This window comes from Neoarius graeffei, chromosome 23 (assembly GCF_027579695.1).
Source record: "Neoarius graeffei isolate fNeoGra1 chromosome 23, fNeoGra1.pri, whole genome shotgun sequence".
Taxonomy (NCBI): domain Eukaryota; kingdom Metazoa; phylum Chordata; class Actinopteri; order Siluriformes; family Ariidae; genus Neoarius; species Neoarius graeffei.
Genome location: NC_083591.1, coordinates 22,219,290 through 22,244,064, shown reverse-complemented (window position 1 = coordinate 22,244,064; position 24,775 = coordinate 22,219,290). Strand labels below are relative to the sequence as shown.

At 42.6% G+C, this 24,775-nt stretch overlaps 1 protein-coding gene across 1 annotated transcript in view; it reads left to right on the top strand.

Moving 5' to 3' along the window:
• The window catches only part of LOC132871618 (E3 ubiquitin-protein ligase TRIM63-like), a 345,056-nt gene that overhangs the window by 49,781 nt on the left and 270,500 nt on the right, over nucleotides 1–24,775 (top strand). Inside the window, exon 2 of the mRNA XM_060905935.1 lies at nucleotides 8,143–8,315. Within this exon, the coding sequence (XP_060761918.1) occupies nucleotides 8,143–8,315 (173 nt within the window). The remainder of the gene's footprint in view (nucleotides 1–8,142; nucleotides 8,316–24,775) is intronic.

Here is a 24,775-nt window from a genome sequence, read left to right as displayed (position 1 = left end):
ATGAGAATTAAGACCTACATCCCACCCATTATGCGGTCGTAGAACACCAGATCAAATTCCCAATAATGACAAATGTTTCAAGTAAAAATACTTTTATTATAAAAGTTATATACTTAAAAGTCATTATGTGCATTGCTTGTCAAATCTTCACATTGAAAACAAGCAAAACCGAATTTTGTTATGGAAGACGTTTTGTTTTTTCCACAGGAGAATGTTGTAACGACTTCCGAGTCTGGGAACATAGCCTTAAAGAGTTCGCTTATGCCCTCATTCGAGCTGTACGAGTGTTGTTCCGTAATTTGTTTTTAAAATCCAGAGCACCTCGGCCCGAAGTGTCGGGGTTCCACCGACACCCATCATGCCACTGCTCGGCCCTTGTGTTGTTGCTAGCCTTGCCGATGATGTCTGGCTTGGCTGATGCTGCTGACGTTCGACAGTGGTGCTAGTGCCAACTCCAGGTGCATTCGGAGATTGAACCGTGCAGAACTGAGCGATGTGGCAGTGGAGGGCAGATGCAATGTGCTTTGAACTCTTCATGTGAGACTCTAAAGCGAAATGACCTATAGTGGACAACTTGAAGGTCTTTCGACAAACACAGCATCTTGCTTCAACGTCGCTTCCAGGAACCTCCCTCACCCAATCACGATATCTTTCATCTGAAAGCCACTGCTGATTAAAACGACACGTCCCCATGCTGCGATTCGCGGAGTCTCCTCTCCACCACGGACTCCAACGATTGCGCCGGCGCGAAAATGTATCAATATTGTTTCTTTCTTTGCGCATACTCCAAGAAATTCATTGATGTTACGCAAAACCCATGTTTTCACATTGTAGAATAGTACAGGGCTTTCCACAAGTGCCGGCTGCCGGCCAAACAGCCGACTACACAATTAAGTCCAGCCGGCTACTTTAATGACTATTATTTTTGTAGCCCACAGGCTCTAAATATTAATTTTAGATTTTAATAAAATTAAATGTTTATCTAACGGACTGACAGTAATGTCAAACTGATTCGCGCTGTTTGTACCGATAATAACCACAAATTCCCCGCTGACTTCGTTGATCAAGGGAGAGTAACTCATCCGCAGCCCCGACATGCGGTGTGTGTGCGCACGCGCACTCGGCGGAGACAGTAGTGTGTCGGGGCTGTCGGAGGGAACAGAAGCAGAGATAATGCTTATTTTGTCTCCGGTAAACCAGTCTTCTCTCGTTCAATTACGTGCTGGCATCAAAAGACACCGTTGGTTGTAAATGAAACCAAACTGAGTCGTTGGAGTGTATTTTCATACACAAATGGAGAAATGTTCGCTGAGTGTTTAATTGTGTAGCCATCACTGCAGATCGTTGTTGTTAATTCATAGCATGCTCAGCTGCGTGAATGTGTCATGCACCGAAAATAAGAGATTTACAAGCCAGGAACGCCTCATGATACAATACGCAAGAAAAGAAAGAAGATTTACTGCCATTTTACTTTGTATTTGAGTAAAGTGAATAAATAAATGGTCTGTGGAAAATACATTTAATCCTGGGAACTGCGTGCACAGGAGTTTATTTTGTGTTTACTCCCGATCAACTCTGGAGAAATTCAGACTTTATACAGTAATGGGTGTCTATGGCGTTACACTTCAGCGGAGCTCGTTAAGTTAGAGTGTAGAGAGCTTGAAAAAGTAGCTCAAACTTTCTCATTTAAACTGCGTTTTCAGCCACAAATTTCACTCTACAGACATCATTTTCTCAAAAGTGGGAGTCACACTTGTCTTGAGTCACACAATGTGTCTACCTGAGCGATAGGATTTACAGTTTTTGAATGAGAAGCCTGAAAGTAAGGAGAGGACAGGCGCGCTGCCCCATAGACTCCCATTATAAACCTGGCAGCGCTTTTACTGCAAAATCAGAAAAGTCACTTGTTTTCAACTCGCTCTATTGTCCACATTTTTTACACTAGAGAAAAAAAAATACATCAATGTGTTCATGAGAACCTTGTAGCGCTCAGTGTGAAAGAATTTTGTGAATAGCTCCTTTCATTTCTGTGTAAATCCCTGTTGTTCGAGGAGAGGGAACTCTGAGAAAAAGCGCTCTTTGCTTGTCATATTGTGTCTCTTCCCTGCACCTGAGCACCGTTACCAAGGCGACGAGCTCCACTCAGGGAGCAGAGAGGGGAGGGGCTGCTCTCTCTTTCACACACACACAGGCTCAGAGCATCGGAGCCTCATAGCCTGTGATATGCGCACTGCATCACTCTCACCATTTCACACAGGGGAATTGTCGGCTCTAGTTTTGTGTTTACTCCTCCCCCCGGCTGGCTACTTATTTGTCATGGCCGGCTAGTATGAGCCTTAGTGGAAAGCCCTGATAGTATGAGTAAATTTAAGACCTTTGTTTAAAAAATTAAGACTTGGGCAAAGCAATTTAAGACTTTTTAAGGCCTTAATTTTGGAATATTAAATTTAAGACTTTTTTAAGACTTTTAAGACCCCGCGGCTACCATGTGGATGTCAGTGGCAGTGGGGGATCCCGTCCTCTAAAAAATCAGTCTGTCTCCTGAGAGCTCGTTAGACCTCTGGGCGATAATTTCCCCGAACCTGGATCTGGAAACATCCCCGCTACTCGTGACATGCCATCCTTATCGTCAAAATTGTGGTGGAAAAGTGTAATAAAAAACTCCAGGCTGTTAGGAAGGAACAAACAGAAAGGAATTTATTGAAAAGATGAATTAAAAATATACACCTTGCAAGGGGGCTTTCTCGAATGAAAGAATTTCACCCACTGAGAGCACCCCTGCTTTCCCACTCCCATCATTATATTGTCAAAATAACAGTAACACAACAGATATCTTCTTAGTGTCCAGCCTCGGCACCCTCTCTGTCACAATACACTGTCTCTGCACGTACGCAGGCCCGCCGACAGGGGGGGACAAACGGGTATGTTGTCCCCTGGCCCAGGAATGGGGGGGGGGGGCAGAACTGGGCTCTCATGAAGTTGCGATTATTTTATTTCATTTCAAAATGTGTTGATTTGGGGGAGAAATGTGCTATATTTGCATTCAATAAATGATTTCTAGATCTTTTGCCTTTATTGTCTTTGAAAAAGGCGTCAAGAACCCCCTACCACCCCTAATGCAAAAATGGTTTGGTCTGACTCTTTGATTAAGAGGAAAAAAACGACATCGTTTGATCATAGCGCTTCGACAATCAGCGTGCGTGCCATTTGCCAATATGCACAAGTCAGGAGCACAGAAAAGAAAAGAGAAAAAGAGAGGAAGAAACCAAGAGACTCAGGGGCTCACTGCATAAATATTTTAAAAAAGATTCGGATGATGCAACAGGTACTAGCAAAGGCAGTGGGGCAGCTGAGCCAGGTAAGACCAGTGTTGGGTACGTTACTTTCAAAAAGTAATTAGTTATAGTTACTAGTTACTTTTCCCAAAAAGTAACTGAGTTAGTAATGGAGTTACTTTGTCATAAAAGTAACTAATTACCAGGGAAAGTAATTATTCCGTTACATTTTGTTCCCCCTCAAAAAAAATCAAATTCAATTAGTGTAATCATAATAAAAGTGAATGTTAAATGTGTTTAATGACTGAAATGGACACTTAACAGAACCAATTAGTAATGTTATCTACACTATATTAATATTTTTGTGGGACAATGTGAGATAAGACATCTATCAAATGTACTAATATATTTTTGTAGTTATTAAAATTATGTTACTAATTACTGGCCACTGACAAGGACAAACGCTTTGTTCCTCGACATAATGTGCATTGCACGTAAACACTCTTGCCTTTTATTTCAAGTAATGAAAAGTAATAGCTGTATTTCCAATGTGAAAACGCAGTGCTGGGCTGACCGCTCGCCATCACTGTGTCTTCCGATTGAAAGAGCGCGCAGTAGTGCAGTAGGCGTGGCCTACCTACGTATGTTGTCCAAATCTACTCTGATTGGCTTACTGTGCCATTGTCTCGTGTCTCCCCGCCCCACACGAAAGCAGAGTAAAGAAAGGCTGAACGAGCAGCGTGCCAGATGAGAACAGCTTTAATAAACTAACGCATAGTATTTTATTGTAAGTAATGGGAACGGTGTTATAACGATGTAAAAAGTAATTAGTTAGATTACTCGTTACTACAAAAAGTAACGCCGTTAGTAACGCCGTTTATTTCTAACGCCGTTATTCCCATCACTGGGTAAGACACAGCCAACTTTTTCCAGCCCCGTAAAGTAACCCCAACCAAGGCACGCGCGGCACACAATTCATGTTACAAACAAGGGGAGAGCAAGTCACACTGAACACCATATCAAACGCACAGGGCATTGAATCATTTCATAACCACAATGGCTTAATAACATTGTGTTTCATATATCTGATTGAAGCTAAGAATATTTACATTAGCCCGCAATCATATCCCGCCATTTCTCGAGCGGTGTGTTCTTCTCTGCTTTTCACACTGGACAGTACGCACGCACGCACAACAAAAGTCTGGCGCATTGCATTTCGCATCTGAATAGTTACAGACGAAGGAAATGTTAAAATGTTAAAACTGTAAAAATGTTGAAATGCTAAAATGAAATGGTTGTTGACCGGTTGAATGGTTTTTGAATACCTGTCATTTAAAGGTTGGAGTGAGTAGAGACTGGGATAAGAGAGGTGTGTGTGTGTGGGTTGGCCCGGGGGGGGGGGGGGGGTGTTGTTATGGGGGGGCCCATTCAGAGCATTTTGTCCCGGGCCCAGCCAAAGCTGTCAGCGGCCCTGCACGTACGCATGCTTTACTAACCTAGAAAATAGAACGTAAACAGCATTCTTCATTGTACATAAACATGAGACACAGTGTCTGACCTTCCAAATGTCTAAGAGCCACGAGTTCTCTAAAAGTTATATTCTTCTCCTACACAGTGTCTTTTAAAGCTAAAGATCACTAAAAGCATAAGAATAAATCTAAAAATTAGATTTTCCTCTACAGTCCCCACAGACCCAGCACAATAGGTTCAAGAGAATCATTTATGGTGTAATTGATTCACTATGGTTATCTGAGACCTTCACTGTTACTGGGTCTCTGGGTCCTCTGCCCAGGATGTCTTGTTAAAACTCTGGTTTGCACCAAAGTCAATGAGGGCTCTGACAGACTGAATCTCATCTCGTCTTCATCCGCTTTATCTGGGGCCGGGTCGCGGAGGCAGCAGTCTGATCATGGAAGCCCAAACTTCCCTTTCCCCAGACACCTCGGCCAGCTCCTCGGGAAGAACACTGAGGCCTTCCCAGGCCAGCCGAGAGACATAGTCCCTCCAGCGTGTCCTGGGTCTTCCCCGGGGCCTCCTCCCGGGGGGACATGCCTGGAACACCTCCCTAGGGAGGCGTCCAGGAGGCATCCGCTTCAGATGCCTCCAGACTGAATCTTGTTCTAAAAAATCTTCTTGATGGGCAACACTGACCCTTCAGCAGGGAAAGAATGTGTAGAAATGCCCACCCATATCCCTGCATCTATTGGTAGGCAGACCCTTTTACTGGGCAGTGGAAGATTAAATGTCCAGACTGTCCACAGTAAAAGCAGGAACTAGCCACATGATGATGCCTTCTTTCTAGGGGCCATGCTGGTTGGCTAGTGATAGAAGCCTGAAGACTCTCCATCTGGGAGGAGAGTCTTTGTAGCGTGTCAGTAATGGCAGTCATGCTCTGTTCACTGCTGCAATCTCTAGCTGATGAGCCCTGAGAACTAAGCCCTGTTTAGCCAGTGCTGTTTTAAACACATTCTTAGTCTCCTGGATCCATTGTGTGGTGGAAGTATTCTGTCATGACCTGAAGGCCACAGGTGCAGATTAGAACCCAAGGAGCAGCTATGAAAATCATAAGAGAGAGAGACTGGGACATACCTGATGAGACAAGCGGCAAAGCAGAAAGGAGAAGAACAGGCTGGAAACAGTCATAGCAGCACTGATGGTATTCCCCTGGGCGAAAGCCCCAGAATGGCAGAGCAGAAACTGAATCCACCCTGAAAATCTAAGGGAGTAATCTGAGTGCAACCGGCAAGCAGTGAGAAAAAAATCCAAAGAATGGCAGGCAAAAACTCGTAATCCAAAAATGGCAGGTAAAAACTCGTAATCCAAAATGGCAGGCAAAAACTCATAATCCAAAACAGTAGGCAAAAAGTTGTAATCCAGAAACGTAATCTGAATAGTTAATTGGATACAGGTTGACTCCATTCAACTAATTATGTGACTTCTTATGGTAACTGTTGGTATTCAAACTAATTTAGTAGTTTCACAACAACACTTTTACATTTGCTATTTGTAAATTATTTTGCAAACTGGATTTCCCCACTTCAATATTATTAGCTATTTTGTGTAGCTTTATGCCCTATAATATCAAATAGTTCCATTCCATGATACAAAAACGTGTTCAAGGCACTGGATGTTATCAATTTACTAGCTTATTCCACATCAGCATGCTCTATGCTATTCGTTTACTGTCTTCACTGTTTGCCCAGCAAACAGGTTTTTTTTTTTTTCTCAAATGGGGCTTGAAAAAGCCTAAACTCAGTATTTCTGATTGAAATCCCAGATGGACAGATTTGTCAGTTTCAACAGAGTAGATTATAGATAGTCAGTTTAACCCTGAATAAGGTTAACAGAAACAAAGTGAAGAGAAACAGTGTAACATTTTTCAGTATTAGAACATGATAGTGTGTGTGTGTGTGTGGTGTGTGTTTTATGAAGACTGCAGAGCTTTTGGATTATAAAACTAACAAAGTGAATCCAACTAACCTCTGTCAACCAGCCAACTGCACAAGGCTAGTAAAGCTAACTGCTCCAGTCAGACCAGCTTACCACCTGTTGACACTTGGCCAGGCAGTTCCGGCTGGGAGGTGAAATAGCCAACTAACTATTCCAGCCTGACATCAGCAAAAGCAGACTGGGAGACTAGCTTTACCACCAGTGAAACCAGCCAGGCCAGGCTGGAAGACCAGCAAACTATTTTAGACTGGTCTTAAGCAGGAATATTATTTACCGTAGATGTGATACTAAATAGGTTTGCTGATAGGCTAAATATAAAATAGGCTTGCTGATATTAAAGCAAGTATTTGCACAGATGATGTATGTATGTGAAAATAATCATGAAACAAATTAACAATTTCAATGCAGCATTTCTGTTATTGTCTCAGAAAGCCAATTATAAAGTTCATTTTTCACTTTGCCTCGCTTTCTATTTCAACCCTAACTGTGAGGGAGACTGAGAATCATCTGGATAATCTATTCCACAGTGTCATGAAATAATGAAACACATTAGGACTGATTGGAAAAGCATTCAGAAATCACTGCTGCACTCATATATTTAAGTCATACTTTAAAGGCAAGACACTGCTAAACCAGCACTGATTTTTTTTCATGATGATTTAATGATGTATTTGGCATTTAGTTTTTAAAGTTAATGAAGTTCTGGGAGTATAATGTATTCTTAATAAAATAACATTTATGAAAATTCAGAAAATAGGTCATGATTTATTTCACAAAAATGATCAAACTGTGATGGAAATTTCTAATAAACACTTCAGAACGCTTAGCAGTTGTCTTTTCAGTTATTTATTATGGTAAACCATATAAGATAGGAAAGAAAGAAAATTAAAGCAGAACACCACCTCTAGTGATGTGAGAGTACGCGCGCGCTCTGAGTTGTGTTTTAGTGGCTGTTATCTATATACTCTAAAGGCATTCACTTTGCTGCCCGTGTCTTCACGTGATTGGCTCAATATTTTCTATGAAGCTTTGCTAATGAGTGCACCTGGCATACTTTGGTACCGTACGTGCAGGCAGATGCAAGCAGGGAGAACTCAAGCTCTCTGCTTATCACCACCAAGGTCAGGAAAGGTGGTTACATCATGAGAAGATGCGTAGTTAGGACGAACTCAAGCACCCTGCTCATTATCACCAAGGCCACAGAAAGGCGATTACAGCATGTGGAAAACATCTCTTCTCAGTACACTAAGCTACTTTAACTCAACATACAGAAACACAGAGAATAATAATGTTCGTCCATTAAATTTCCCTCACACAAACAAGTGTTCATTAAGCAGAATTCAGCACAGACTGATGCTTGTGTGTGTGTGTGTGTGTGTGTGTGTGTGTGTGTGTGTGTGTGTGTGTGTGTGTGTAGGCCTCCAATCCCTATTTACCAACACGTGGAGGTTCTACAGTGAGCTCTGGTGGACGATTCCGCTGCCCCTCCTGCAGACACGAAGTGGTTCTAGATCGGCATGGTGTTTATGGACTTCAACGGAACCTGCTTGTGGAAAACATAATTGACATGTACAAGCAGGAGACAATCAGGTATTTCTGTCAATAACAACACACCTAGCTCCACCCAGCCAGAGAAAATACAGTACAGTATATATCGTAAACTGTGGGTGGTAAAAGAGAGCAACTGGACTTGCTTGAAGATTCTTGAAGACGTTCCACCTCTCATCTGAAAGGCTTCTTCAGTTCTGTCTGACTAATAGGGAGTGTCAGGTATTTATCCTCTCATGGATGAAAGCAATGCTAGGGTGTCATTGAGTCATCCTGTTGGTGTGGGTCACTGGGGGCTGGGTGTGAACGGCCTAGAGAGTCATTGGGGTGATCAATGGTTGTTGGTTCTCTCTTGCCCCTTTTCCACCAAAGCAGTTCCAGGGCTGGTTCGGGGCCAGTGCTTAGTTTGGAATCGGGTTTTCTGTTTCCACTGACAAAGAGCTGGCTCTGGGGCCAGAAAAACCAGTTCCAGGCTAGCACCAACTCTCTGCTGGGCCAGAGGAAAGAACCGCTTATGTCAGCGGGGGGGCGGAGTTGTTAAGACCAACAACAATAACAAGACCGCAAAAGATCGCCATTTTTAAGCGACGAGAAGCTGCAGCTGTACAAACGCGAAGTCATCCATTATTATTATTATTGTTGTTGTTGCTGCTGCTGCTGCTTCCGTGTTGTTTTTGCTTCGATATTTGCGCCAAGGTTTATGCAAACGTAGCGACGTAACTGACGTATACAGCGACATAATGACGTATACAGCAACGTAATGACGTATACAGCGATGTAATGACGTAGCTCCGCAAGCTATGGAAAAGCAAACTGGTTCTCAGCTGGCTTGCAAGTTGAACAAGTTGTGAACCAGCACCAGCACTGGCTCCGAACCAGCCCTGGAACTGATTTGGTGGAAAAGGGGTATCTGTCCTCCTGTGAGTCACTGAAAACAGCTGGGTTTTGGTGTGCATTCAGTTGTCTGGGAAGTGTGCCAAGTATTGCATTGTAGGTGGCTGATAAATGGTGTCTTAGACCACCACCTCTGTTCAGTGATGGCCGTTCCAGGTTGACAAAAATGGCTTCTTTAACTCCTCGCTCATACCAACAATCCTCTCTGGCTAAAATGCGTACGTTGCAATCCTGAAATGAATGTCCTTTGTTGTTAAGATGAAGATGGACAGCAGAGTCCATGGCCTGGGGAACTGGCTCTCCTGTGTTTCTTGATGTGATTTTGCTCCTTCTCTTTTCCCTTTACTGTTGTAGGAATGTTCTGAGCCCTGTGTTGCACGGTCCTAATGACCCCCAATTTGTGTTCCAGTGGGTGGTGTGAGTTGAAGAGTAGGTACTGATCTGTGTGTGGGGGTTTCCAGTAGACCTCAATGCTAAGGCTTCTGTCTTGTCTAATCCTGTCTTGGATTGTGATGTACACATTAGACAAGACAGAAGCCTTAGCATCAAGGTCTACTGGAAACCCCCACACACAGATCAGTACCTACTCTTCAACTCACACCACCCACTGGAACACAAATTAAGGGTCATTAGGACCTTGCAACACAGGGCTCAGAACATTCCTACAACGGTAGAGGGAAAAGAGAAGGAGCAAAATCACATCAAGAAACACAGGAGAGCCAGTTCCCCAGGCCATGGACTCTGCTGTCCATCTTCATCTTAACAACAAAGGACATTCATTTCAGGATTGCAATGTACATATTTTAGCCAGAGAGGATTGTTGGTATGAGCGAGGAGTTAAAGAAGCCATTTTTGTCAACCTGGAACAGCCATCACTGAACAGAGGTGGTGGTCTAAGGCTACATCCACATGACAACGGCAACGAGATTTTTTTTAAAAATATCGCGTCCACATGGACAACGGATCAGTAAAATTTCAGATACATATGGCAACGCAGCGCTTGCTGAAAACGATGCAATACACATGCCACACCTCTAGGTGTGCTGTAAGACGGTCCCATCGGAGACACCAGAACAATAGAAGTAGACGCATGCGCATAACTGCGCATGCGCACAGTGACTATCCCTGTCACTGTCCCTTTAAATCACATGCTCGTTTTTTAAATGGAGACGCGGAAAGAGGAATGAACGGGGGTAGATGGAAGCCGGTACGCCAACATTCTGATATCCTCCAGAATTCTTTAATGGTCCGGAATAAATTGAATGCTACACGTTGATGGATTACTTTCTTCTACGCCCTTTTTGAGGAATGTATTGTCGGACTTAAACCAACATCTGAAGAGGTGAGATCGCTCCTTTTTTTTTTCCCTATTTTTGCTGGCGGGATTGACTCTGCCCTAAGGGCTATTCTCTCTCTCTCTCTCTCTCTCTCTCTCTCTCTCTCTCACTTTGCACCATTACACAATAAATATTCACAGAGAAAATATCTTGTAAGCACGTTTCATGAACCAAGTTATAGGATTTGTTGACAACTCGCATCAAGTTCGTTACACTTCTACCTGGCGTGAAGCACTGACAGTCATGTGGTTGTGACGTCATCGTTAACAAATCCGTTCTACTCATCCAGACGACTTCGCAATGGGGCCGTTGCCAGATTTTTCCACTCTGGAACCCGTTCTCAAAAGATTTCGTTTTGGGGCACCCAAAATGCCGGTGCCGTGTGGATGCCAGGCCGAAACGATAAACAATTTTATCAGATTCACCTGAATCCATTGCCGTGTGGACAGGGCCTAAGACACCATTTATCAGCCACCTACAATGCAGTACTTGGCACACTTCCCAGACAACTAAATGCACACCAAAACCCAGCTGTTTTCAGTGACTCACAGGAGGACAGAGAGAATCAACAACCATTGATCACCCCAATGACTCTCTAGGCTGTTCACACCCAGCCCCCAGTGACCCACACCAACAGGATGACTCAGGCCCTGTCCACACGGCAACGGATTCAGGTGACTCCGATACAATTGCTTATCGTTTAGGCCTGGCGTCCACACAGCACCGGCGTTTTGGGTGCCCAAAACGCAATCTTTTTGAGAACGGGTTCCAGAGTGGAAAGATCTGGCAATGTTGCCGTTGTGAAGTCGTCTGGATGAGTAGAATGGATTTGTTTACAATGACGTCACAACCACATGACTGTGAGTGCTTCACGCTGGGTAGAAGTGTAACGAATATCACCAGGAAAAAGCCTTACAGAGCACTAGTGAGAGTGAAACACGAGCTTGGATATTATTATTATTATTATTATTATTATGTTCAGTGTTAGTTCACAGTAGTAATGCAAGAAGCAGAATAGTGACAGTAATAGTGAAGCAAAAACATGCAATTGTACAAACACTGCAGCTCTACAGCAAAATATTCATTTATGAAATGGTCTGATTCTTAACACCAGTAGTGCCAATGATCTCATTGCGATGCGAGTTGTCAACAAATCCTATAACTTGGTTCATGAAACACGCTTACAAAATATTTTCACTGTGAATATTTATTGTGTAATGGTGCAAAGTGAGAGAGAGATCCCGCCAGCAAAAATAGGGAAAAAAAAGGAGCGATCTCACCTCTTCAGATGTGGGTTTAAGTCCTACAATACATTCCTCAAAAAGGGTGTAGAAGAAATTAATCCATCAACGTGTATCATTCAATTTATTCCGGACCATTAAAGATGCCGCCTTCCGCGTAGAATCATACGTCATCCTCGCCGCCATTTTGGAGAGGTCAAAGCGGAGAATAAAGATTAGCTGCGTTTAACTGTACCAACAGGTTTGCCGTCCAAACGAGATCACATGGGATTACCTTTCACAGGTGAGACTGGAAAAATACTTTTCATTGTATTTGGTCATTATAATGTAATTTTACAAACAGATTTTCCTGACTTTGTGGCTAATATGAAGTCTCGCGCATAATAGTTTATGCGCATGCGTCCTTACTTCTTCTATTGTTCTGGTGTCTCCGAAGGGACTGTCTTACAGCGCCCCTAGAGGTGTGGCATGTGTATTGCATTGTTTTCAGCAAGCGTTGCGTTGCCATATGGACCTGATATTTTACTGATTGTTGCCCATTTGGACGCGATATATTTTTAAATAACATCTCGTTGCCGTTGTCGTGTGGATGTAGCCTCAATGACACCTTTTCATCCATGAGAGGATAAATACCTGATACTGAAGAAAACTGAAGAAGCCTTTTGGATGAGAGGTGAAACATTTTCAAGCATCTTCAACCAAGTCCAGTTGCTCTTTTTACCACCCACAGTTTACTATGACCTGGATGACTGAAAATCTTCACAGACATACTTTATATATCAGGGATATCTGGATCAGAACAAATTATAATTGGTCACATCAGGAATGTTCAAAGGGCAGGCAAAAGGGGCTATCATCTAGTGTCACCCCACTCTGTCTGTACATTAGCTAAAAGGTTTGTTCAAGCTTACTGTTAGCAAGAGTGGTGGTTGCAGTCAGTGGAATATTAAAAATAAATGTTTTATATATAAAATGTATGTATGTGCCATGCAAAAGTATTCATCCCCCTTGGTGTTTGTCCTGTTTTGTTGCATTACAAGCTGGAATTAAAATGGATTTTTTTTTTGGGGGGGGGGGTAGCACCATTTGATTTACACAACATGCCTTTCACTTTAAAGGTGAACATTTTTTTTATTGTGACACAAACAATAATTAAGATGAAAAAACAGAAATCTGGGGTGTGCATAAGTATTCACCCCCTTTCGTATGTAACCCCTAAATAAGAGCTGGTCCAACCAATTCACTTTATAAGTCACATAATTAGTTGATTAAGACCCACCTGTGTGCAATCAAAGTGTCACATGATCTGTTGCATGATGTCTGTATAAATCAACCTGTTCTGGAAGGACCCTGACTCTGCTACACTACTAACCAAGCAATATGAAAACCAAGGAGCACTCCAAACAGGTCAGAGACAAAGTTGTGGAGAAGTATAGATCAGGGTTGGGGTTCATAAAAAATATGCCAAACTTTGAATATCCCACAGAGCACCAACTCCATTATAGCAAAATGGAAAGAATTTGGCACCACTACAAACCTGACAAGAGAAGGCCGCCCACCAAAACTCACAGACTAGGCAAGGAGGGCATTAATCAGAGATGCAACAAAGACACCAACGATAATGCTGAGGGAGCTGCAAAGATCCACAGTGAAGATGGGAGTACCTGTCCATAGGACCACTTTAAGCCATACACTCCACAGAGTGGGGCTTGATGGAAGAGTGGCCAGAAAAAAGTAATTGCTTAAAAAAAACAGGTTTGGAGTTTGCCCAACAGCATGTGGCAGACTCCCCAAACACATGGAAGAAGTTTCTCTGGTCAAATGAGACTAAAATTGAACTTTTTGGCCATCATGGGAAACACCATGTGTGGCGCAAACCCAACACCCTGAGAACACCATTCCTACAATGAAGCATGATGGTGGTATGTTCATGCTGTGGGGATGTTTTTCATCTGTAGGGACAGGAAAGCTGGTCAGGACTGAAGGAAAGATGGATGACACTAAATACAGGGCAATTCTGGAGGAAAACCTGTTTGAGTCTGCCAGAGGTTTAAGACTATGATGAAGGTTCACAGTCTAGCAGGACAATGACCCTAAACATACTGCTAAAGCTACACTGGAGTGGTTTAAAGGGAAACATATTTAAATGTCTTGGAATGGCCTAGTCAAAGCCCAGACCTCAATCCAATTGAGAATCTGTGACATAACTTGAAGATTGCTGTACACTAGCGGAACCCATTTAACTTGAAGGAGTTGGAGCAGTTTTGCCTTGAGGAATGGGCAAAAATCCCAGTGGCTTGATGTGCTATGCTAATAGAGTATACGCCAAGAGACTTGCAGCTGTAATTGTAGCAAAAGGTGGCTCTATAAAGTATTGACTGGGGGGGGGTACAGTGCCCTGCAAAAGTATTCATACCCCTTGAGCTTTTTCACATTTTTCCACCTTACAACCACGAACTTAAAAGTTTTTTATTAAGATTTTATGTGATAGACCAGACCTGGGCATTTTACGGCCCGCGGGCCGCATCTGGCCCTTTGGTTCATTCTGACCGGCCCGCATAAGGTTAATTAGAAATTACAAAATAAACGTATTTTCTAATTTTACCTCATGCATGGACTGAACGTGCATTGCTTTTATTTTGAAGTTGTGTTCAACAAAAACGCAATGCGCGCGACAGGAACATGATATGAAATCCCATGAAACCTAATCCCGCGATAACTACTTCCGTAATTTGTCCAGACCAACCACAAACTTGTACGTCATCCTTCAAACGGTCCAGCCAATCACATAGTGTGACGTCACCAGCAGGCGCCGGAGCCCGAGCCGATTTGATACCTACACCGAATCAACACGGCATCATCATTATAATATACTTGACTTGACTTGACTTGAAAGCTTTAATGTCCTTAAAAAAGGCAATTTGTCTTACAGCACAGCAGAGTGACAAAAAACACATACAATAAAAAAAAAAAAAAAAAAAAAAAAAAAAAAAAAAAAAAACCCATCACAACACAATAAATAGCAAAACGTATAAATAAATAAATAAATACAGACCACTGGTCAGAGGCATCAATCAATACTAGAAATGTTAAAAGAAATCATTTGTACATTAACACAAGTATAAGTGTGGTCTTAAGTATGTATCTCCCATATCTTGTTCAATTGATTAATTGCCATGGGGATGAAGGAGTTCTTTGCTCTATTTGTTCTGATATTAGGGTATCTGTATCTGCGACCTGAGGGAAGTGTTTGGAATTTAACTGAGAGGGGGTGGGTAATGTCAGTGCAGACTTTGCCTGCCTTCTTGGCTAATCTATCCAGGTAAAGGTTACTAAGCTCTTTTTGCTGACACCCCATTATTTTCCCACTTGTTTTAACGATTTTACCCAGTTTACTTTTGTGCGTCACTTTGGAGTGACCATACCAGCATACAATACCATAGCAAAGAATACTTTCAATAAAAGACTTGTAAAATAACGTCATAATTGTATTGTCAACATTAAAAAAGTTAAGTTTCCTTAGGAAATACAAACGCTGTTGACCCTTTTTATAAATTGCATCTGCCCAACTGTCCCATGATAATTTGTGGTCTATAATTAGACCAAGATATTTATAGTCCATTACCACTTCAATCTCCTCTCCTCCAATAACTGAGGGGGGCGCTGGTAAGACTTTTTGTCTGAAATCAAAGATCAGCTCTTTCGTCTTGGATATATTGAGATGCAAGTTAGACATTTCAGACCAGTTGACAAATTCCTCCAGTGCTGGACCATGCGTGGCTTCATTATGGTTCAGTAAGCTTACCAAGGCTGTATCATCTGCATATTTAATTATGTGGCAACCAGGGTGACTACTACGACAACTGTCGGTATACAAAATAAACAGCAAGGGTGAAAGAACACTACCTTGTGGAGTTCCAATAGAGGTAAGTCGAACATCTGACAAGACGTTGCCTACCTTCACCTGCTGTGCTCTGCCCTGCAGAAAGTCCATAGTCCACTTAATCAATTTAAAATCAAAGCGGAAGTCTTTTTTTAGTCTTTCAGCTAAAATGTGTGGGTGTATGGTATTAAAAGCTGATGAAAAGTCAGCAAAAAGGACACGAGCATGTGTCTTAGAACCTTCCAAGTGCATATACAAATAATCCAAAAGTGTGACAATGGCGTCATCTGTTCCTCTGTCACGCCTATATGCAAATTGTAGTGGGTCAAGGGCTTGCTGGCAAGAGTTGATGATGTGGGTTTTGACAATCCTCTCAAATGATTTGACTACAAGTGAGGTGAGGGAAATGGGTCTGTAGTCCTTGGGGGAAGATGGATGAGGGACTTTGGGAAGGGGGGCCACGTATGATTTTTTCCAAATATGTGGTACCACCTGAGTATCCAATGAGTGTTGGAAAAGATAGCAAAAGACCCCACTCAATTGGGCTGAGCAGTATCTCAGCACCTTACCTCCTATATTATCAGGCCCAGGACTCTTTCGGATGTTGATCTTCCCAAACACCCGCCGCACTGTATCCTCCTTAATGGTGGATATATGGTGATATATGATGATAATAATATGATGTATCTTGCTTGATATTTGGAGTAGAAAGACAATATTGTGATGCCTTTATTGTGTTTTGGGGGTGAATGTGACTGAAAAAAAATGGTACAATCGTTCACATTTTGTTAACCATTGTTTTGGGAAATTTGATTGAATAAATGACATTTTTGTAAGGCAACCTCGTTTTTTCCATACTCTTACCAGTCTTAGCAGCTTGTAAAAACAATGTTATTTATTGCTTTATATAAAGAAATACAATTAATATTATGCAGAATTTAGTTCAGCCTTTTGGTCCGGCCCTCCACAAAATTTTCTGTTTCTCATGTGGCCCCATGGAAAAAATAATTGCCCACCCCTGTGATAGACCAACACAGAGTAGCACATAATTGTGAAGTGAAACAAAAATGATAAATGGTCTTCAAAATTTTAAACAAATAAAAATCTGAAAAATGTGATGTGCATTAGTATTCAGCCCCCCAGCGTCAATACTTTGTAGCGCCACCTTTTGCTGCAATTACAGCTGTAAGTCTTTTGTGGTATGTCTCTACCAGCTTTGCACATTTAGACACTGAAATTTTTGCCCATTCTTCTTTGCAAAATAGCTCAAGCTCAGCCAGATTGGATGGAGAGCGTCTGTGAACAGCAATTTTCAAGTCTTGCCACAGATGCTCAATGGGATTTAGGTCTGGACTTTGACTGGGACATTCTAACACATGAATATTCTTTGATATAAACCATTCCATTGTAGCTCTGGCTGTATGTTTAGGGTCATTGTCTTGCTGGAAGGTGAATCTTCTTCCCAGTCTCAAGTCTTTTGCAGCCTCCAACAGGTTTTCTTCCAGGATTACCCTGTATTTAGCTCCATCCATCTTCCCATCAACTCTGACCAGCTTCCCTGTCCCTGCTGAAGAAAAGCATCCCCATAGCATGATGCTGCCACCACCATGTTTCACAGTGGGGATGGTGTGTGCAGGGTGATGAGCAGTGTTAGTTTTCCGCCACACATAGCACTTTGCATTTAGGCCAAAAAGTTCAACTTTGGTCTCATCTGACCAAAGCACCTTCTTCCACATGTTTGCTATGTCCCCTACATTTCTTATGCCTGTCTTTCAACAATGGCTTTCTTCTTGCCACTCTTCCAAAAAGGCCAGGTTTGTGGAGTGCACGACTTACAGTTGTCCTGTGCACAGATTCTTCCACCTGAGCTGTGGATTTCTGCAGCTCCTCCAGGGTGATCATGGGCCTCTTGGCTGCTTCTCTGACCAGTGGTGTCCTTGCTCGCTCTGTCAGTTTAGGTGGACGGCCATGTCTTGGTAGGTTTGCAGTTGTGCCACACTTTTTCCATTTTTGAATGATGGATTGAACAGTGCTTCTTGAGATGTTCAGAGCTTGGGATATTTTTTTATAACCTAACCCTGCTTTAAACTTCTCCAGAACTTTATCCCTGACCTGTCTGGTGAGTTCTTTGGTCTTCATGATGCTGTTTGTTCTTCAGTGTTCTCTAACAAACCACTGAGGCCTCCACAGAACAAGTGTATTTATGCTGAGAGTAAATTACACACAGTAGGACTCTATTAACGAATTAGATGACTTCTGAAGGCAATTGATTGCACTGGATTGTATTTAGAGGTATCAGAGTACAGGGGGCTGAATACTAATGCACACCACATTTTTCAGATTTTTATTTGTTTAAAATTTTGAAGACCATTTATCATTTTCATTTCACTTCACAATTATGTGCTACTCTGTGTTTGTCTATCACATAAAATCTCAATAAAAAACTTTTAAGTTCGTGGTTGTAAGGTGGAAAAATGTGAAAAAGTTCAAGGGGTATGAATACTTTTGCAAGGCACTGTACTTATGCACACTCCAGATTTCTGTTTTTTCATCTTAATTATTGTTTGTGTCACAATAAAAAAAAAACAATGTGCACCTTTAACGTTGTAGGCATGTGGTGTAAATCAAATGGTGCTAACCCCCAAAAAATCTATTTTAATTCCAGCTTGTAATGCGACAAAACAGGGCAAACACCAAGAGGGATGAATACTTTTGCAAGGCACTATATATATATATATATATATATATATATATATATATATATATATGTATGTATGTGTGTGTGTGTGTGTGTGTGTGTAATATGCTCATTACATGCTTATTTGCACTGTGACTGGTTACTGCCAACTGCACTACCTCACTACCTCCCACACTGAAAGCTGTACATTTTATTACTTGCTCTTATTGGTAGTTTTATTTCTTTTGGTATTTTGTTTTTTGTATTTTAGTTTTTATACATATAATGCTATTTAGTTTTTGTATTGATCCTGTGCAATGCGGAAATGTTACTGGATACCTTGAATTTCCCTCTGGGATTGATTAATTAATTAATTAATTAATTAATTAATTAATTAATTAATTAATTAATTAATTAATTAATTAATTAATTATCTATCTATCTATCTATCTATCTATCTATCTATCTATCTATTGCATTAAGAGGGTAAGAAATTCCACTAATTAACTTTTGACAAGGCACACCTACTAATTGAAAACCATTCCAGGTCACTACTTCATGAAGCTGGTTAAGATAATGCCAATAGTGTGCAGTGCTGTCATCAAGGTGGCTATATTGAAGAATCTAAAATATGAAATATATTTATTCATCACAATTAAGCATCTATAGGTTTTCCTTCATGGAACACTGCATGGTGAATTGATTGGCCAAAAAATTGGGCGATATGATGGAGTAGTGTGAGAAAGTGCATATTTTATGATCAAGATACCTTTTAAATAAACAAGAACAAGAAGCCTTTATGTATCGCATGTACACTGAAGCACAGACTTAAGCACAGCGAAATTCCTCCTCTGCATTTAACCTATCTGAAGCAGTGAAATGAAATAACATAGTGAAATGAGATCATTTTAGAGTGATTTTATTGTAACATTTTCTGTATTTATGCCAAATGTAAATATTAAATTCAGGATGTATCCGCCTTAACGATTGGGTCCTGTTATATTCTTATTGACCCCTTTTGGGTCTAACACAAGGGTATGTCAAGAGTGTACTGAGGTCAGGGATTTTGCCCACAAGTTGTCTACATGCCCACCCCATACTCTGTTCCATCTTAGCATCCTCTTTCCTTTGCAACCTCATTGAGAAGAGAACGGTAGTGAGGTAGTTCCTAAATATTCATTACTGTAACGGGAGTTCATCTGCAGACCTACAAAGACAACTATTATCACTCAGAATTGACAATGACAATGGTACCACTTGTTATATAGCCTTCTTTATTTATTTCTTGCAGAAGTTTTATCAAAGACAATATATTCAAGTCAGTCTGTTCAAACTCCTGATTAACCATGCTTAAAAGATATATAAAATAGCTACAAGTATGGATAAACAATATATACCATATGCATGCATTGTCATTAATAGCACTGAAAATATAAATTCAGAGTGGCATCCAAACATGGCCACTCTGGACTACATTGCCCAAGCGCCACAGCACCCCTCCTCCTCAGTGTATTAGAAGTGCACCTGTTTCCCATCTTCCCAGTAATCACCCCTCTATATAAGCTCAGCAAACTCTCACCTTAGCTGCGAAGTATCATTTTGTGTTATTGTGCCTGATCTTATGAAGTCTTGTGATTATAGTTCCTGACTTCCTGTGACTTTGACTTTGTTTATGTTCATATCCCGACTTTGATCTTTCGCCTGATCTCTGATATTCTGTTTGTACATCAACCGACCCTTGCCCGACCCTGACTGTCTTCAGTCTATCGATTTGGATTTGGCTTCCAGTTTGTGACACACCTGCACCTGTAAATGCTTGCACCCTGACAGGATACTTTGCCTTCATGGATGCAGCAGAGGAGGCGAAGCAAACTGCTCTCACAAGGACAATGCACTTGGACGATTTTTGGGAGAATACCAACAGATGTTATGCGAGTTGAATACTAGAATGTCACAACTAACAGCTGTTGTCTCGCAGCCCCTCTTGATACACCCTGCGTCCTCCATGAGCACAGCCACAATGGTGCCCCGACCAGAGAAATACTCCAGGGAAGTTTGCAAGTGCAAGGGCTTCCTTCTCCAGTACTTGTTATATTTCTCGACCCTCATGGGCAATACAGAGAGCAGAAAATTGCACAAAATTGCATCAACCTCCTCACAGGCAAGGCTATGAAGTGGGCTAGCACTGTTTGGGAGCATGATGGTGAGCATACCTCTTCCTATAATCGTTTTATTGAAATGTTCAAACAAGTTTTTGACTCCTGAGAGTTATTGACAGCCTGAGGGTGTTGAAGTTGGGGAGAAGCTACTCACGATCTGGCAGGGAGAAAGGAGAGTTGCTGAGTACGCTGTGGAGTTCTGCATGTTAACAGCAGGAAGCGGGTGGAATGAGCCAGCATTAAAGGCAGCCTTCCAATGGGGATTATGCCCCAAGGTACTTACTGAGCTGGCTTGTCATGATGAGCAACTTACTCTCGACTCACTCATCGACCTGGCCATATGACAGGATAACCTGCTCCTTACCAGACCCTCAATTCAGCACTCTCCTGCCCTTTCTCAACCTCCACCGTCCCCAGTGCTGATGGAAATCTCACACACCCACATGCCATATTCAGAGAGGGAGAGGTGTTGCGAGGAGCTGTGCTTCTACTGCAGGGAACATGGTCACCTTCTTGCTACATGCCCAGTCAGGCCACCTAACCCCAGACAGGAGGGTCCCCCTTGCAAACAATCCAGTTCCACCAGCCCAGTGAGTTACAAACCTACTTCTACACTGCATTCTTTTAAGATTCACAGACTGCTAAAGCTCTCAGACTCGACTCATGTTCTGTCTGCCCTTATAGACTCAGGAGCAGAAGGCAATTTCATCAATGTCAAGATCATCCAGTGATTCAACCTGCCCACGAAGGAGCTCCAATGACCCGTGAGTCTTAGGCCAAGTTTACATTAGACCGTATCTGTCTCGTTTTCTTCGTGGATGCACTGTCCGTTTACATTAAAATGCCTGGAAACGCCGGGAAACAGGAATCCGCCAGTGTCCACATATTCAATCCAGATCGTGTCTGGTCCGGTGCTGTGTAAACATTGAGAATACGCGGCTACGCTGTGCTGAGCTCTAGCTGGCGTCGTCATTGGACAACGTCACTGTGACATCCACCTTCCTGATTCGCTGGCGTTGGTCATGTGACGTGACTGCTGAAAAACGGCGTGGACTTCCGCCTTGTATCACCTTTCATTAAAGAGTATAAAAGTATGAAAATACTGCAAATACTGATGCAAATACTGCCCATTGTGTAGTTATGATTGTCTTTAGGCTTGCCATCCTTCCACTTGCAAGTGGTAAGTGATATGCGCTGGGATCACACACACAGCGGCTCAGTCCCGAATCACTGCTTGTGCACTTCACTCGCGTGCTCTGTGAGCTGCGCAGGGCCGGAGTGTGCACCCTCCAGAGGGCACTCGCTGTTCAGGGCGGAGTGATTTGGAGCGCAGGATGCCTGCGGAGCCGAGTGTATCCGTGTATTGGTGTTGCTGTGTGCACGTGAATCGTGTATTGGTGTTGCTGTGTGCACACTAATCATTTTAAAAACGTTAATCTGATGATCCGCTGATACGGTCTAATGTAAACCCCACCTTAAGGCCATTGACGGCAGTCCCATTGGGGAGGGGCTCATCACCACTTGTACCCTGCCACTAAACATTCATGTCAGAGCCCTTCATGTGGAAAACATTACATTGTTCATCACCCACACAGCACACCATGCCATTGTTTTGGGGTTCCCCTGGCTCCAAACCCATTATCCTTTAATATCCTGGCAACACCAAGAGATCTTACAATGGTCACCCTCCTGCTTTCAAAGGTGTCTGCATTTCCCATGCATTATGTTGGCATCTATGTCCGTAGAAAGTCCCTCGCCTGGAGGTATCAAACATATCCCTGCCTGCTATCATGAACTGAAAGAAGTGTTCAGTAAAGGTAAAGCTGGCGGTCTACCCCCTCATCAACCTTATGATTGTGCAATCAATCTCCTCCCTGGCACCACACTTCCACGTAACCGCATCTGCCTCCTTTCTATCGCTGAGCAAGCTGCTATGGATGAGTATGTTCAAGAAGTGCTGCAGCAAGGATACATTTGTCCTTCCACATCCCCGGCCTCTGCTAGCTTCTTTTTTATGGAAATGAAGGGGGGGCTCTGCCCCTTCATAGATTACAGAGTTTTGAACCTGATTACAGTCAAGTACCCTTATCTGCTTCCCCTAGTGCCCTCAGCTCTGGAACAATTACGGTCTGCCTGTGTGTTCATGAAATTAGATCTCAGAAGTGCATATAATCTGGTGAGAATTTGTGAGGGAGATGAATGGAAGACAGCCTTTAGCATTACGTCAGGGTACTTCAAATATTGTGTAATGCCTTATGGCCTTTCTTGTGCTCCCGGTGTATTTCACTGTCTGATTAATGACGTCCTTGGAGACATGCTGGGACATTATGTCATAGCCTACATAGATGACATCCTGATTTACTCTCCTAACAAAGCCATTCACCTAGAACATGTTAAACCAGTGTTAACCCAGCTCCTACAGAACCACCTGTATGTCAAAACAGAAAAATGTGAATTTCACATTACTCAGATCTCATTCCTTAGGTACATCTTCAGTATGGAAGGTGCCAGCATGGACAACAGTAAGTCATCGTGGCCCACACCCACGATGGTCAAGGAACTGCAAAGTTTCCAGGGGTTCGCCAATTTCTATCATCGTTTTATCAAGGACTTCAAGCATGATGGCATCACCCCTCACTGCTCTACTCAAGAAGGGTCCAAAGTGCCTCCAGTGGAACCAAGCAGCTGAGCAGGCTTTTAAACAACTCAAAACTACTTTCACTTCTGCCCTGATTCTCCGAAATTCATACTTGACCATACCTTTCACAGTGGAGGTAGATGCATCAGAAACAGGAGTGGGAGGACTGCTGTCACAAAGCATTGGGGAGAGGCCCAAACTATACCTCGTAGCCTTCTTTTCCAAGAAACTTACTTCATCAGAGCAAAACTATGATATTGGTAATTGAGAACTCCTTGTTATTAAACTGGCACTCAAAGAGTGGAGACATTGGCTTGAGGAGGCGACACACCCATTCACCATCCTTGCTGACCGTAAAAACCTTGAGTACCTGAAAATGGCTAAGTGGCTAAATCCCCATCAGGCAAGATGGGTGCTATTCTTTACCCAATTCAGATTCTTCATTTCATATTGTCCAGGTTTCAGAAACACAAAGGCTGATGCCCTCTCCCAAACTCACACTGCCTCCAACATCAGTCCAGAACTCACTCCTATGTGTGAACATTACCTTACCCATTGTGATGAATTGTTTTGGTCAATTGAGGTGATTCTGTTCAGTCTTAAGGCCTCTGCATGCTCTTGCAACAAGGCTTTCGCAGATAGCTTTTCGCAGACAGTTGTAATTTATCATTGAGTGGGGAGTAATAGGCGTGCACGATGTTATTCACCGCCACAATGCAAGGGGGCGCGAAGTCGCGAAATCGCTAGGAGTAGTTGGTGGGTGTGGTTAGTGGAGTGTTTATGCTCCGGTTACTTATAATGACTAGAACTGGAGTCGTATAGATGTACGTACTTCCTCGATCAACCGCTCTTCGTGCTGCTCCATCTTTGCTCGTGTTTTTAAAAATGGTGGTCGTGAAAACAAACCAAACCGGGAAAGTAGGGAAGCGGAAGTGCGTGTACAGCGGATGTAGAGTGGACCAATCAGAGCCCTCTTGTCTGCAACGCTGTCTGCGAGGCTTCTGCGGTGGTCACAATTATTGGGAGGTGCGCGCAGAGCGTCTACGAAGGTGGGGGGGCTACGCAGACACTGTCTGCAACGCTATCTGCGAGGACTGGGTTGTCAGCATAAATTGGCCTTTAGGCATGTATCAAGCACAAAAACTTAAATAGGCTCTATTGATTTGGACAGTTAACTGGCCATCAAAAAAATTATGTCCTATTATTTTGGGATAAAGGGTTGGGAGTGGGAGGGGTATTCAATGAGAAGTGTAAAAAATTCTATTCCATTCAATGAGAAGAGTATTCAGTGAATACCCCTCCCACTGCCAACTCTTAATCCCATCAGGTCAAGTGATCAAAACGGTTCATCACAATATGTAAGGTATCATCACTGCAGTCTACATACCACCGGACGCTAACGTCAAAACCACTCTCTCTCTGCTTGCAAACAACATTAACAACCACCAGCGAGCCTACCCAAACGGCGCGCACATCATTGCAGGAGACTTCAATAAGGCAAACCTCAAAACGGTGTTGCCTAAATTTTACCAACATGTTAAGTGTGCAACGAGGGGAGTAAATAATCTGGACCATGTTTATTCCAACCTTAAACATGCCTACAGAGCTATTCCCCTCCCCCACCTCGGACAGTCTGACCATCTCTCCCTGTTCCTACCCCCCGCATACACCCC